At 44.4% G+C, this 12,912-nt stretch overlaps 1 protein-coding gene and 1 pseudogene across 3 annotated transcripts in view; both read left to right on the top strand.

Moving 5' to 3' along the window:
* The window catches only part of DIXDC1 (DIX domain containing 1), a 64,395-nt gene that overhangs the window by 17,670 nt on the left and 33,813 nt on the right, over window positions 1–12,912 (top strand). For 2 of the 3 annotated variants that reach the window (XM_027082325.1, XM_027082324.1), the window contains exons 2-5: window positions 2,415–2,544; window positions 8,161–8,286; window positions 10,196–10,427; window positions 11,315–11,422. In XM_027082325.1, coding sequence (XP_026938126.1) covers window positions 2,415–2,544; window positions 8,161–8,286; window positions 10,196–10,427; window positions 11,315–11,422 — 596 coding nt within the window. Of the gene's footprint in view, window positions 1–2,414; window positions 2,545–8,160; window positions 8,287–9,058; window positions 10,428–11,314; window positions 11,423–12,912 lie in introns of those variants that run through there. The other variant, XM_027082326.1, reaches the window with a different exon arrangement.
* On the top strand, window positions 5,061–6,206 carry LOC113607206 (Krueppel-like factor 17; annotated as a pseudogene).

The following is a 12,912-nucleotide window of genomic DNA, read 5'->3' as shown; positions in this document are numbered from 1 at the left end:
GAGATCGGAGTCTGAGGTGTGTGGGAGGGTCAGGGAAGGCTTCCTGGAAAAGGTGATGCTTGAGCTGAGATTTAAGAGGAGATGGCAAGCAGGGGGAGGTAGCGTGGCTGGAAAACATGGCGCATTTGGGGCACTGCACATGGTTTGGCTGAACTGAAACATGGGGGGCAAAAGTGGGGGAAGGGAGTGAGTGAAGCTGGAGAAGAGGTAAGGGCCAGCACATGACAGACTTAAATGCAGCTAAGGAGATTGGGTTTTATCTTGAGGGTAATGAGAAGCCAGTGAAGGATTTTAAGCAGGAATGTGTGGAGGGTGGGTTGGGGGTGAGATTTGATACAGAGAGTTGTACATAAGCCTGGTAATCTGACCCAGCTGTTACCCATAATGCCTTTCTGGCCTGGAGCATAGTGGTTTGCTATGGAAGTGCCCTTTGCCTGGCCTGCCTCACACAGTGTTTTGGCTGTACAGTGGGAGCAGACCTGGACAGGAGTCTGGCCCATGTTAAGGCAGAAGGTGCAGCCGCCTCTATTCTGCAGAGTGAGTTGAATAGCAAGAGGCCCTTGGTAAATGCTTGGACCATCTTTACTGGGTTTCCTTACCAGGTCTGCCAGGTCCTAGCTATGGGGACATTAGAGAAGTTGCATAATTTCTGTGAACCTCATCCATAGAATGGAGATGATACCGACCCTTCAGTGCTTTTGTGAGAACTGAATTAGATAATGATAATGAAAATAATAATGACCATTTAGTAAGCATCAACTGTGTGGCAGGCTGTGTTCCAGGTACATTATTAACTCATTAAAACATATATAGGGGCTTCCCTGGTGGAGCAGTGGTTAAGAATCCACTTGCCAATGCAGGGGACACGGGTTCAAGCCCTGGTCTGGGAAGATCCCACATGCCGCGGAGCAGCTAAGCCCGTGTGCCACAACTACTGAGCCTGTGCTCTAGAGCCTGCGAGCCACGACTTCTGAGCCCACGTGCTGCAACTACTGAAGCCCAAGTGCCTAGAGCCCGTGCTCTGCAACAGCAGAAGCCACCGCAATGAGAAGCCCGTGCCCACCACAACTAGAGAAAGCCCACGTGCAGCAACGAAGGCTCAACGAAGCCAAAAATAAAATAAGTAAATAAGTAAATTTATTTTAAAAAACATATATAAAACATCAAAAATAGTGTTTAGTTCATGGTAGGTACTCAGTAAATATCAGATTCCTCCCCCCACCTCCTGCTGATCATTGCACTTCCTATAGTTTGTCCGTAGCTGATAGATTATTGCCTTAGCACTACCTTCCAAAGGACTTTATTTATTCCCACAAATCGACATAGAGAAAGAAAATAGTGAAGATTTCATTTAAGCCCAGGAAGCAGCCAGTGAGTAATTTCCAACATCATTTCATTAAGGAAGTACTTGGGGCTTAGAAATCAACTGTACTTTAACCAAATTATAGTTTAATACTGTTAGCCTTTGAACTTAATTTTTAGGTTTAGGGTCTTGGGCTTCTACAGAAATCAGACAGAACTGCTGCCTGTACTGACATTGTTCATGTGCTATTTTGATATTTAGTGCCCATCTTCAGACCAGATAATCAGAATAAACACATGAATGCAAGCTGTGTTTAAAATGGAATATGTAAGGTTGTCTAAGTGTTGGGATGAGTTATGTGTCCAACCTGAGTCTGACAGGTTTCTGATGGTACTGGGCCATAGCTTTGTCTGAAAAATGAAACCTCCCTCCATCTGCAGCCCCAGTCTTCAGGAACACTGCTCGTCATAGCCTTTCTTTTTCTTTCTTTGTGCAGGTTTCAGGTAACTAGATCCTCTTTGACAATATAAAGCATGGATTAAAACTAGCTCCGTAGCAATCCCAGGATTATAGGCTCAGGAGAATAAACCTTGGATTGGGTTCAGTTAAGTCTCATTGTAAAGAAATCAGCTATGGGAGAGGCATTTCTGAGCTTGGTTTCTGTTGATTCCTGGTTCCCCAAGATCAATTCTTAGGAGTGTCACAGTTCATTGTGCATACAGGACATGAGTGATTGTTCCTGAGAAGCATAATGGGTTGCTGGCAGCAGTGGTTACACTTGAAAACTGGCTGTGGTTCTGGCCCAGCCTTTATCCCTGGTTAACAGAGCAAAACTCAAGGAAAGCAGGAGTCATAGTCACTGAAACACTCATCTGCGTACCTGTGTCCACACTGCCACCCAAGTCAGAGGTTAGCTTATCCCTGGAGACTAGCATAAAACTAGAGAATTTTAGAACATACTCCATGTCTGACCATCTTTCTTTCTTTCCTTAAAACCTCCTCCTCCCTCTGGATATAGATTGCCCAATCTCAAATGCTGCCTTAGAGGGTGCAGGGTAGAGGATAAGAGTAATATGCAACTATTCCCTTATTTCCACCTTTCATTTTCCAGCAACAGCTGCAGGCATATGTGGCCTGGGTGAATGCACAGCTGAAGAAGAGGCCAACAGTGAAGCCTGTGCAGGACCTGCGACAGGATCTCCGGGATGGGGTGATCCTGGCGTATCTCATCGAGATTGTAGGTCAGTTGGCCCTGGACTCCAATGTTAGCGTAAACCAGAACATGGCCTCTTTTATCCTCCATATACCCTTCAGAGCAGATTGCTCCTTCTTTAAAATAAGTGGAAATGGGACTTCCCTGGTGGTCCAGTGGTTAAGAGTCTGAGCTTCCACTGCACGAGGCACAGGTTCGATCCCTGGTCGGGGAACTAAGATCCCGCATACTGCGGCCAAAAAATTTTTTTAAAATAAATGAATAAAATAAATGGAAATGGAAGTAGAGAAGACTTAAGATACTCGCCCAAGGTTACTTTATTTATTTATCGTCAATAAACACTGTGTTGCAGGTGCCGTGTTAAGCTTTGGGAGTATGATGATGGGCACAGTCTAGGCTCTCAAGAGTCTCCCAATCTATTTGGAAAGACTGGAAAGTGAAGTCACTTCCATTAATGTACTTAGTATTCTGATGGGGCAAGTACAGATAGGAGCACATGGGGGACACCCAACCCAGTCTTAGGGGTTGAGGGATGGCTTGCCAGAAGATTTGATGTCTAGACTGAGGCTGGAAAAGGAAGCAGTAGCCAGGCAAAAAGAAGGTGTGTTAGCAGCAAAAGGACCCCTCTATGGTATTCACTACCATGATGCTTCCCAAGAGACCTTGTTTTCTTGAAGCCCTGGAGTTGTTGCCGGTCATTCTTATTAGATGGTATCATAACCTTATTTCCATAGCATTTGTCTGTAGCTCTGTTATTATTTCTCTCACCAAAAGGTAATTATTTACTATCTATTTCTCCTGTATAGACTGAGCTCTTTAAGAGCAGGTACAGTATAATTTTTTTTCTGTTTCTACAACCCCTAACCAAGTGCCAGACACATAGTAGGTACTCAAACGTTCATTGTCATGTAAGTCAGCTTACCTTGCCTAGAGTCTTTGAGGGATGTGGGGTTTGCAAGTGGTATGTAAGAAGTCAGGTTTGCAACAGACAGCCTGTCCATGAATACCTCATTCAGACAGCTCATGGATTCATTAGAGTATTCACTTATGGTTATAATAACCATGGTAATAGTAATAGCAGCTGCTATTTATTGAACACTATCTCATTTAATTTCATTTGATCATCAACCTTTGAGAAACATAATAGCCCCATTTTCAGGAAACAAAAGAGAATTTATAAAAATATGTAAATTCATTGAGTACTTTATATATTATATATATATGTATATGTATATATCAAGCATTGTGCTAAGCATGCTACTTTGATGGACTTATGCTATAGATATGATGTAAGTACTATTTCACCCATTTTACAGGATTTAGAAAGGTTAAGCAACTTTACAACGTCACATAACTGTAAGTGGCAAAGCAGAGATACAAACCTAGATCTGCTTTAATTCCAAAGCTCATTTTAAAATGAGTTCATTTAATTCTTCATTCATTTGAATAGATTATACTGGAAATGTAGTCAGTTAGAAAATCCAGACGACACAAGAGGATATAAAGTCGAAAGCCATTTTTCCACCTCTCTCCCCTTGCCAGCTACCTGCTCTTTCTGGAGGCAACCAGTGTTAGCAGTTTCTTGCTTTTTTTTCCCCAGAGATATTATATGCATATACAAGCAATATGAATACATATTCTTGTTTACCCCAAACCCAGGTTCTTAAATGCTGCGTTCTGTTGTGACTTGGCTATATAGAAAAATTCACAGAATTCACTGCCTTATTTCCCATTCTTTCTTTAGCCAGCCTTCACTGGGCTTTTGATCCCACTACTCCCCCGAAACTGCTCTCCTCAAGGTCACAACCTCTGCCTTGTCAAATCCAGTGGCCAGGCCTCAGTCCTCGCTGTATTCAACTTAGCAGAACCCGACAGTGGATCACTCCCTCCTCCTCCAAACACCTTCTCCCCTTGGACTCCAGGACCCTGTGGTTTCGAGTTTTCCTCCTTCCTCACTGGCCTCTCCTGTTAGCTTTGCTGGCTGTCTCCTCCCTCCTGACCTCTAAATGTTGAAGTTCTCCTTAGAGGCTTAGACCTTAGTCCTTATATATTCTCTATCCCTAAGTGAGCTCTTCCCAAATTTGTATCTTTAGCCCTAAGCTTTTCATTGAGTTCTAGACATGAATATCAACTTCCTTTTCAACGTCTCTGCTTGGATGTCTAAAATGCAGCTCTTGGGAATTCCCTGGTGGTCCAGTGGTTAGGACTCGGCGCTTTCACTGATGAGGGCCTGGGTTCAATCTCTGATTGGGCCAAAAGAAAAAACTGCAGCTCTCTTCATGTGTCATAATCAGAGTTTTTCCTTCTCCCTGCTGATCCCTCTATCCTCTGAGATTCTTCATCTAACACATCACAGTACCATTCACCCAGCTGTTAAAGCAGAACATTTAGAAGTTGTCTTTTATTATTCTCTTTTCCTCATATATCATATCCAGTCCTTCACGTGTGCTGTGCGCTTTATATTAAAAATGTACCCAGGAGCTTTGCTCAGGTGTGGGTCTGGACCCTTGTGTAGTCTCAGTGTGCAACCGATCCCAGGTTAAGATGGAGCAGGGAGCCAAGGGCCTGAGCCGGTGGCATGTGGCTCTGCACCAGTTCACAGAGGAGACTGAGAAGTCACTGTCTATCTTGGACATGTCTTCATCTCCTGGAAGCAGTGGAGTGCACACCTCTCGGAACCATGGCCCATCAGGTTTTCAACATGTCCGTCAGTGCACAGAGCTGGATAGGATCCCCTTGGTCTCTGCTGAGGCACCCAGGCAGAATGCCAGTGAAATGGGACCACAGTTCTGTATGTTGCTGCCTGACCACGGTGTGAGCCCCCAAGTGACTTTCACTCCTTCCCAGATGATTTACTCAGGGAATGTCTCCTTCCCAGCCGGGAATGATGATTTTCCAGGGGCCCCAAGCAATGCCCTTAGGAGAGCCCAGTATTCCAGGGGCTACGACCTTTGGTGGGAATCTAAGAATGGCCCCCAATGGGCCGCCAGTCTCACCTGCCAGTGGAATCCCAATGATGTCCCACATCAGAATGCGAACAATGCCTTATTCTGGCTTCCCAACAGTAACTTCTAACAGAGACCCTTTAACACGTAAAACATTATTGTATACAACCGTGCCTTCCACTGAGGCCCACGCAATACTCCCCTCTTTGGCTCAGATGTTGCAGTCTAGAAACCCCACAACTTAGGGATGCCCCCACTGGATCCCATTATTGCTGGCTTTGGAATCCCAGGGCTCTTTTGTGAGCCAGCCAGTCTCCCAGGAAGACTCCTTCCTACCTAAGTAGTCTACCTGCTCCACGGAGAGCAGAGCAGTATTCTGGGGCCCAGGAAAGGGCTCCCAGGAGGAGATCCCCAGATTCAAGGCCTTAACTGCTGCAACTGAGAGAACTGTGAAAAAGCTAAGGGCTCCCACCTCGTGAGTCACCAACGCAAACACACAGGTGAAAGGCCCTGTAAATGCATGTGGGAAGCCTGTACTTGGTCCTTCTTCCGATCTGATGAACTTGGAAGACATACTCGGATACACGCCAAATACCGACCCCATAAATGTGACCAGTGCAGCCGACAATTCATGAGATCTGACCATCTCAGACAGCACCAAAGGGCTCATATGCGGGTGCCAACATCCCCAGACCCACTGGCTGACAGTGGATGTATGGCTGGTTCTCCTGCTCCTGGTCTTTAGGTCAATCTACTCTTCCCCTCATTTTGACCTTTCCGCCCAGATCCTGCCTGCCTCTGACAAGCTAGTCTCTTTGGTAGGTGTAGGCTTTGATGAAGACAGAAAGATTATGAGGCAGTGTTGAAGCCCATGTGAGCTCTGGATCTAGTCGGGGCTCCTCAAAAACTGTCTTGGATGTCCTCACATCTCTGGGGCCACCTACTTTTGTGCCAAGTTCAGCCACATGGGAAGACGGAGCAAAGTAGAGATTGGGAGCTTTATAAAAAGCTCTTTATCTTACATCATTCCCAGCTTGAAACCCTTTAGCGACTCTCCTTTGCCTGCTGCATAAAATCCAACTTCCTTATCTTGGTCTTTGACAGTTTCCAGAGCCAGTTTCCAGAGCCAAGACTATGTTCAAATCCTGAATTTACCACTTACTAGCTATGTGACCTTGGGAAAGGTCTTTGATCATTATGCCAGGTTCCCTCTTCTGGTAAAAGAAAAACACTGTTGGACTGTCATGAACACATCTTATGTACAAAACCAGATTCTCTCCGGCACTCACCAGCCGCATACCCAGAGTTTGTCTCCTCCCATCATTTCCAGACTTGGATGGAATGACCCCACAGGACATGGGATCTGGTATCTCAAGTAGCCACTAGCAACCCAGGAATGTGGAAGAGTTAGTGCTCCTGGGATAACATTTGACTAATGGGAGATGGGAGAAATCCAGGTGATAAATTCCCCCTTCTTCCCTCCCTTCCCTGAACTGGTGCAAGATACCGTTTCTCCCACTGGGGAGACCTCCCAAGTAGCCAGTGGACACAGCTTTTGTGCCTCTTCGAGGCTTGTCATGAAGCAGACTCTACCTGCTATCACCTGGCATTACCTCCTGTTCTTCCTTGTGTTGAGTCCCTTTTCTTACTCTCAGTGCCCTGTAATCACCCATATAAACATTGGTACTTTAAAAAATTAATTAATTAAAAATTAAAAAAAGAAAGTACCCAGTATCTGACTTCTCAGCTCTCAGCTTCTTCCCAAACCATCACTATCTCTTGCTTGATGGTTTTCACTTCCCTTTTAGCTAATCTCCCTATTTCCTCTTCACATAATCTATGTCCACACAGAGTCAACTTTTAAAAACATAAATCAGATCATGTAACTCCCTTACCTCAAACCCTCTGTTGGCTGTCCATTACACATAGAATAAAATTCAAGGTCTTTGCTCTTTTCCTCTGGTCCCTAAAGCTCCACATGGCCTGGCCTTGCTTACCTCTCCACCTTACCCTAGGACTCGACTCCTTGCTCTCTCCACTCCAGCCCTATGGTCTTGTTGCTGTTCCTCAGATAAGCTGAGCTCATTCCCACCTTGGGGTTGGGATCTGTGCATTCTCAGCCTGGAATGCTTCCTCCGCAAATCTTAACCTCTCTTACTTTATTCAAGCCTCTGCCCAAATGTGTTATCAGAGAGACCGTGATCACTCTTCTTTGTCTTTCCTCATAGTACTTATCACTACCTGAAATTATATTGAAGATTTATTTGTTACCTTGGTCATCTGTCATCCCTACAGATATAAACTCTATGATGGAAGGAAGACGAAGTCCTGGTCATTGCTGTTTCTCTGGTGCTTAGAATAGGGCCTGGCACACAGTGCATATTGTGCTGAATATTTGTGGAATGAATATTCATGAATATTTGTGGAATGAATATTCATGAATATTTGTGGAATGAAAAAATGTATGCACAGCAACTTCACAGGCCCCTGGGAATAAATTTGAAAATTTGAAGGCCCTGCAAAAGACTTTCATTTTCCTATTCCCCATCCAAATTACAAACACCAAGGCCTAACTCACTTGCATATTTATAGATAATCTTAGTGTTTACTTCAAATATTCTCTTTCTCTGTGTCTGGGTACTATGAAACTGTGATAGTACTGCTCCCCATAACTTCAAATATTTTCTTTATCCTAACAGCAGGAGAAAAGCTGAGTGGTGTACAGCTGAGTCCCAGTAACCAGCAGGAGATGAAAAATAATGTGGATAAAGTGTTACAGTTTGTAGCCTCCAAAAAGATTCGTATGCACCAGACTTCAGCTAAAGGTCAGTGCTTCATCCTGTCCGTGGTGGGTGAGTACACTCATCTTTACCTGGTGACTGTCACCCTCAGAAGAACTATCTGTTATGTAGCTGAGCGTTCCAAGTAGACTCTAGTAGGGTTAGGCCCACGACCTCGTATCATTTTTCCATAAAGAAAGTTATCCTCTTGGGACAGAGCGATTATCAAAATCCAAGTGCTTTGGAAACCTGGGTGAAGATAGAAGTTCTCTATTCATTTTAACTGAGCAAAGTTTTGCTTGAGTGTGTGTAGGAAGATTAACAGAAAAGAAATTATAAAATTGTGATATTAATTTTAGAATGTCTTGTTTAAGCTATCAAAAATGAAGATAGATTATGTTTTTTGAGTTTTTTGAGCCACATGGCCAGAAGAGGACACCTCTCAATCCAGTTTGAGCCCAGGCTTCAGGGAAGAAATGGTGTAGGTGTCCTCAGAAGGCACAGGCTCCTGTCGAACTGATTATAATCTGGTTCTGTTTCAGCCTTCAGTTTCTGGGCCTGATTGCCTGTGGCTCTAATGAGAATGGGGGGCAGGAGGGAGCCCTCCTTTCGTGTGTTATTAGTGTTCTCTGTGTTGGGCTCATTCATGCGGGGCAGATACTGACCATTGAGAGTGCCTGTAGAAGGTATCAATCAATCCTTTTGGAAGCCTTGCATATTTAAAAGGCTATGAAACTAAAACAGAATTTTACCTATTTCCTTATGTTAACCAGACCTATTATATTTTTTTCTGCCTGCATTTCTCTTTTTTTTCTAGGACAAAATTTAGAATGCCATAATATCTCAGATCTGGTCCCCATGAGGAGTGGGCTTGGGGATCTGGCCCATTAAAGTCGGCTATTTTGAGGGAACACTGCCGTTCAGGACATCATTGTCATTTACCTGGAGAAGTGCAACAGCTTCCTAATTAGTCCCACTGCATCCATTTCTGTCCCCCTCCCCTCTGCTCTCCACACCGCAGCCAGAATGATCTTTCTAAGAGTATATATGCTCATGCCATTCCTCTGCATCTGAGGGCCCTTAGGAGAAAATCCTAAGAGTCCTTCCTCTGGCTCACCATGCCCTTTCTGACCTCACCTCCTGTTCATCCTCCTCCATCTTTCACCCTCTCCCCCTGAACTCTGAGCTCTGGCTATGCTGAGCTGCTTTCTGTTCCTCTTCCACAGCGTGTGCCATAGAAATATAACGTGAGTCTCATACATGACTTGAATGTGTCTAATAGCCACGGTTAAAAAAAAAAAACGAAATGGTTGAAAATAATTTTAATAATATATTTTACTTAACCCAACATATCCAAAATATTATCAGCTCAACATATGATCAATGTAAAACACTATTAATGAGACATTTTACATTCTATTTTTTGTACTAAGTCTCATGAGATTTTTCATTCTGTTTCTGTGTGTGTGCTAGGTTAGTACTAGCACGTTTCAGCTCAGACTACAGCTACCTTTTAAGTGCTCAATAGCCACATGTGGCTAGTGGCTCCCATACTGGAGGGCGCAGTTCGGGTGTGTCGTGCTGTCTCACCTCTAGACCTTCATGCCTGCTGTTCCCTCTTCTTGGAATACTCTTTTCCTTCCCTTCCCTCACCTGATAAACCATTATTGGTCAGTCACGTCTCAGTTTAGAACTCACTTCCTCAGGGAATCCCTCCCAGAGCCCTCTAGACTAGACAAGATGCTTCTTCTCTGAGCTCCCAGAGAATCCTGTACTTCTCCTCTCACACGTTATTGTACGTTATTGTAATTGCTTTCAAATACTCTGTCTCCCTGTTGAACACAGAGAGCTTGATTGCCTTGCTTACCTGCTCACTAGCAAATACGTAGTAACTGAAGGAGTCCTCAGCTCTCTACCTCTCTCTTAGGACCTCTCGGTCTGTTCCGATCCTCAGATATCGTGGAAGGCAACCTGAAGTCTATCATGAGGCTGGTCCTGGCCTTGGCAGCTCATTTCAAACCGGGCTCCAGCAGGACAGTGAACCAAGGACAGGACGCCAGAGCCCCTCTGCAGAGTCACCAGCCGCACTGTGCCACTGCTGTGGCCCAGGGAGCAGCTGCCGCCCTAGCTGATGTGTGTCACGACATGTCACGGTCAGGGCGGGATGTCTTTCGATACAGACAGAGGTAAGGATGGAAATCTGGGGATGGGAACTCAACCCACTCTGATATTTCTTCCCTTAAATGATATAGTGCAGTAAAGGGAAATACCACCTAAACAGCCCACATTGCAGAAAAGAGCATGGAATGGAGGTTGGAGAGGGCACTCCAAAAGAGAAAAAAGGCCCTCTCTTTTAGAGATGTTTATTTTGCCTTTAGTAGAAAGTAAAGGAATCGTATATGTAATTTTTTGCTTTGGTGTGCAAAGTTTTGTTTTATTTTATTTTTTAAAATATTCATGTATTTATTTATTTGGCTGCATCTGGTCTTAGTTGCGGCATCTTTTAGTTGTGGCACGCGGACTCTTGGTCGCAGCCCGCAGGCTTCTCTCTAGTTGTGGCATGCAGGCTCTAGAACACATGGACTTAGTTGCCTCGCAGCATGTGTGATCTTAGTTCCCTGACCAGGGATCGAACCCATGTCCCCTGCCTTGGAAGGTGGATTCTTAACCACTGGACCACCAGGGAAGTACCCAGAGTTTTAAATAGATGCCTTTGGCACAGTGTGTTTTCTGCACTGGGAGATATATATGGCAGCAACATCCCGATTCATCCCTGAGTCTCCCCCTGGAGTGTATCCTAAAGGGCGGGCTGTCCTAGAGAGTCATGGCAGGAAATGCTTTGTGGGTGTGCGTCTGCTGAGAGGGAACACAACTCTGAGGTGTTGCAGAGATTGGTGAAATTACTGTTTTTTTGTATCTACCTTTCTTACTAGGTTTCAAGTGTCCTTAAGGCAGGGGCTTTGCCTTATTCATCTTTTTCCCCATAGTGCTCCCAAAGTGGTGTCTATCAGTACTTGTTGGGTTGACCTGAAGGACTGACACCTTCTCCTTCGCTGGTGCCCTCTGCCTTTAGGAACAGCAGCGTGGATGAGGAGATTGGGAATCCATGCTGGAGCGTGCGAGCCCTGGTGCAGCAGTATGAAGGGCAGCAAAGGTCCCCATCCGAGTCCAGCTGCTCCAGGTAACTGTGGCCTCAGATTCTTCACCACCACAGTCCTCCCTAAGAGCTGAATTGTGGGGATTCTCAGGGTTGTCAGCTTCAGGTAGTAATGCAACAGGCAATAAGGCACGGACGCCCTTTCTCTTTCCCTCAGTTTATGTTTGGCTTTAAAGGGGTAGCCCTCAGCACGGTCTGTGGTTTTGTGCTGACAGGAGGGTAGGCTGGGATGCTTGTGAATTTCCTACACATCAGTGCCAGTGCTTTGCTGTGTCCACGTGGGGGCATGACTGGGACTTGCTAGGGCCCAGCCCGATGGTTCTGATATTTGCGTATCAGCTGCCAGTGTTTGTGAGAGCCAGTTCCATTGCACTGCCTTTGTGCCTGAGTCTGACTCTTAAGTTATGGCCTGAGAAGGCTGTATAAAGCTCATAGCAAGAGAAAATGAACAGAGTTGTCTTAGAGCCTTTAGAATGTTCCCACCTTTCATTTACAGGGCTGGGAATTGTGGCCGATTAGTACACATTTGAGTGGGCTAACAATGTGTGTGACTCTAGCTGAAAAATGTTGTCTATATCCCTTAGAGCCAAATGCAGAGACCAAAACAGGACACAGTGCTCTAATAAAAGCCTGATCAATGCCAAGTATAGTGGCAGAAAAAGATTATTCTCCTGGCTCATGTAAATCATGCTCCTATAAACACATCCCCAGGTCATGTTAGCTTATTTACTAACCTCATTTCATTGCTGAATCATATTTAATTTATGCTCTTATAACCTTTTCTCTCTTACCTCAACCCAGGATTAGTCTGTTATAGTTAAGCCTAATTGTTCTTTGTCTAATATGTATGTATTTTATGTGTTTGTTTCCTTCCTCCTATTTCTTTTCCTAATAAAATTCCATCTTAGTTTGATGGACCATTTTCTAATTTGCTGAGGTCACATGGAATTCTTTCCATCATTTTAATATACTGGTAACCTTGCTCGACTTTAATTTTCACATTTAATAGTTGTGTTTTTTTATTTTTAAAATTCACATGACATTAAATTAGCCATTAATCATTTTAAAGTGTACAATTCAGTGGTATGTAGTACCTTCATTAATATTGTGCAACCATCACTTCTCTCCAGTCCAAAGAGATTTTCATCACCCTAAAAGGAACCCTTGTACCCATTAAGCAATAGATGTGCTTTTACTGAGAATCTAAACCATTCCTTCCTTGCTTGCTGCTTGGACTATCACTTGGTACAGAATCAAAGGATATTTCATTGTATAATGAGATCTGTTGCTTCCTGCATGGCTTCAGGCCTTTTACTTTTCTGTGCCTGATAGTGCTTGCCAGAGTTAGAGAAAAAAAGAGTCTAGATTTTTTCCTGAGAGCACCTGCTTTCCTCCTGTCTGGCAGAACTCAGACTGGGAGCAGGGGTATGAGACCGTGTGAATTAGGGGCCATTGGAAATCAGGCTCCAGTGGGTCGACAGTGACAGTTTTCTAGGCGAGGGGTCAAAGAATAG

Source organism: Aethalodelphis obliquidens, unplaced genomic scaffold (assembly GCF_003676395.1).
Source record: "Aethalodelphis obliquidens isolate GAN/ISIS:26980383/991018 unplaced genomic scaffold, ASM367639v1 scaffold46, whole genome shotgun sequence".
NCBI classification, from domain to species: Eukaryota; Metazoa; Chordata; class Mammalia; order Artiodactyla; family Delphinidae; genus Aethalodelphis; species Aethalodelphis obliquidens.
Note: the sequence above shows the minus strand (reverse complement) of the source record. Positions and strands in the feature narration are given on the sequence as shown.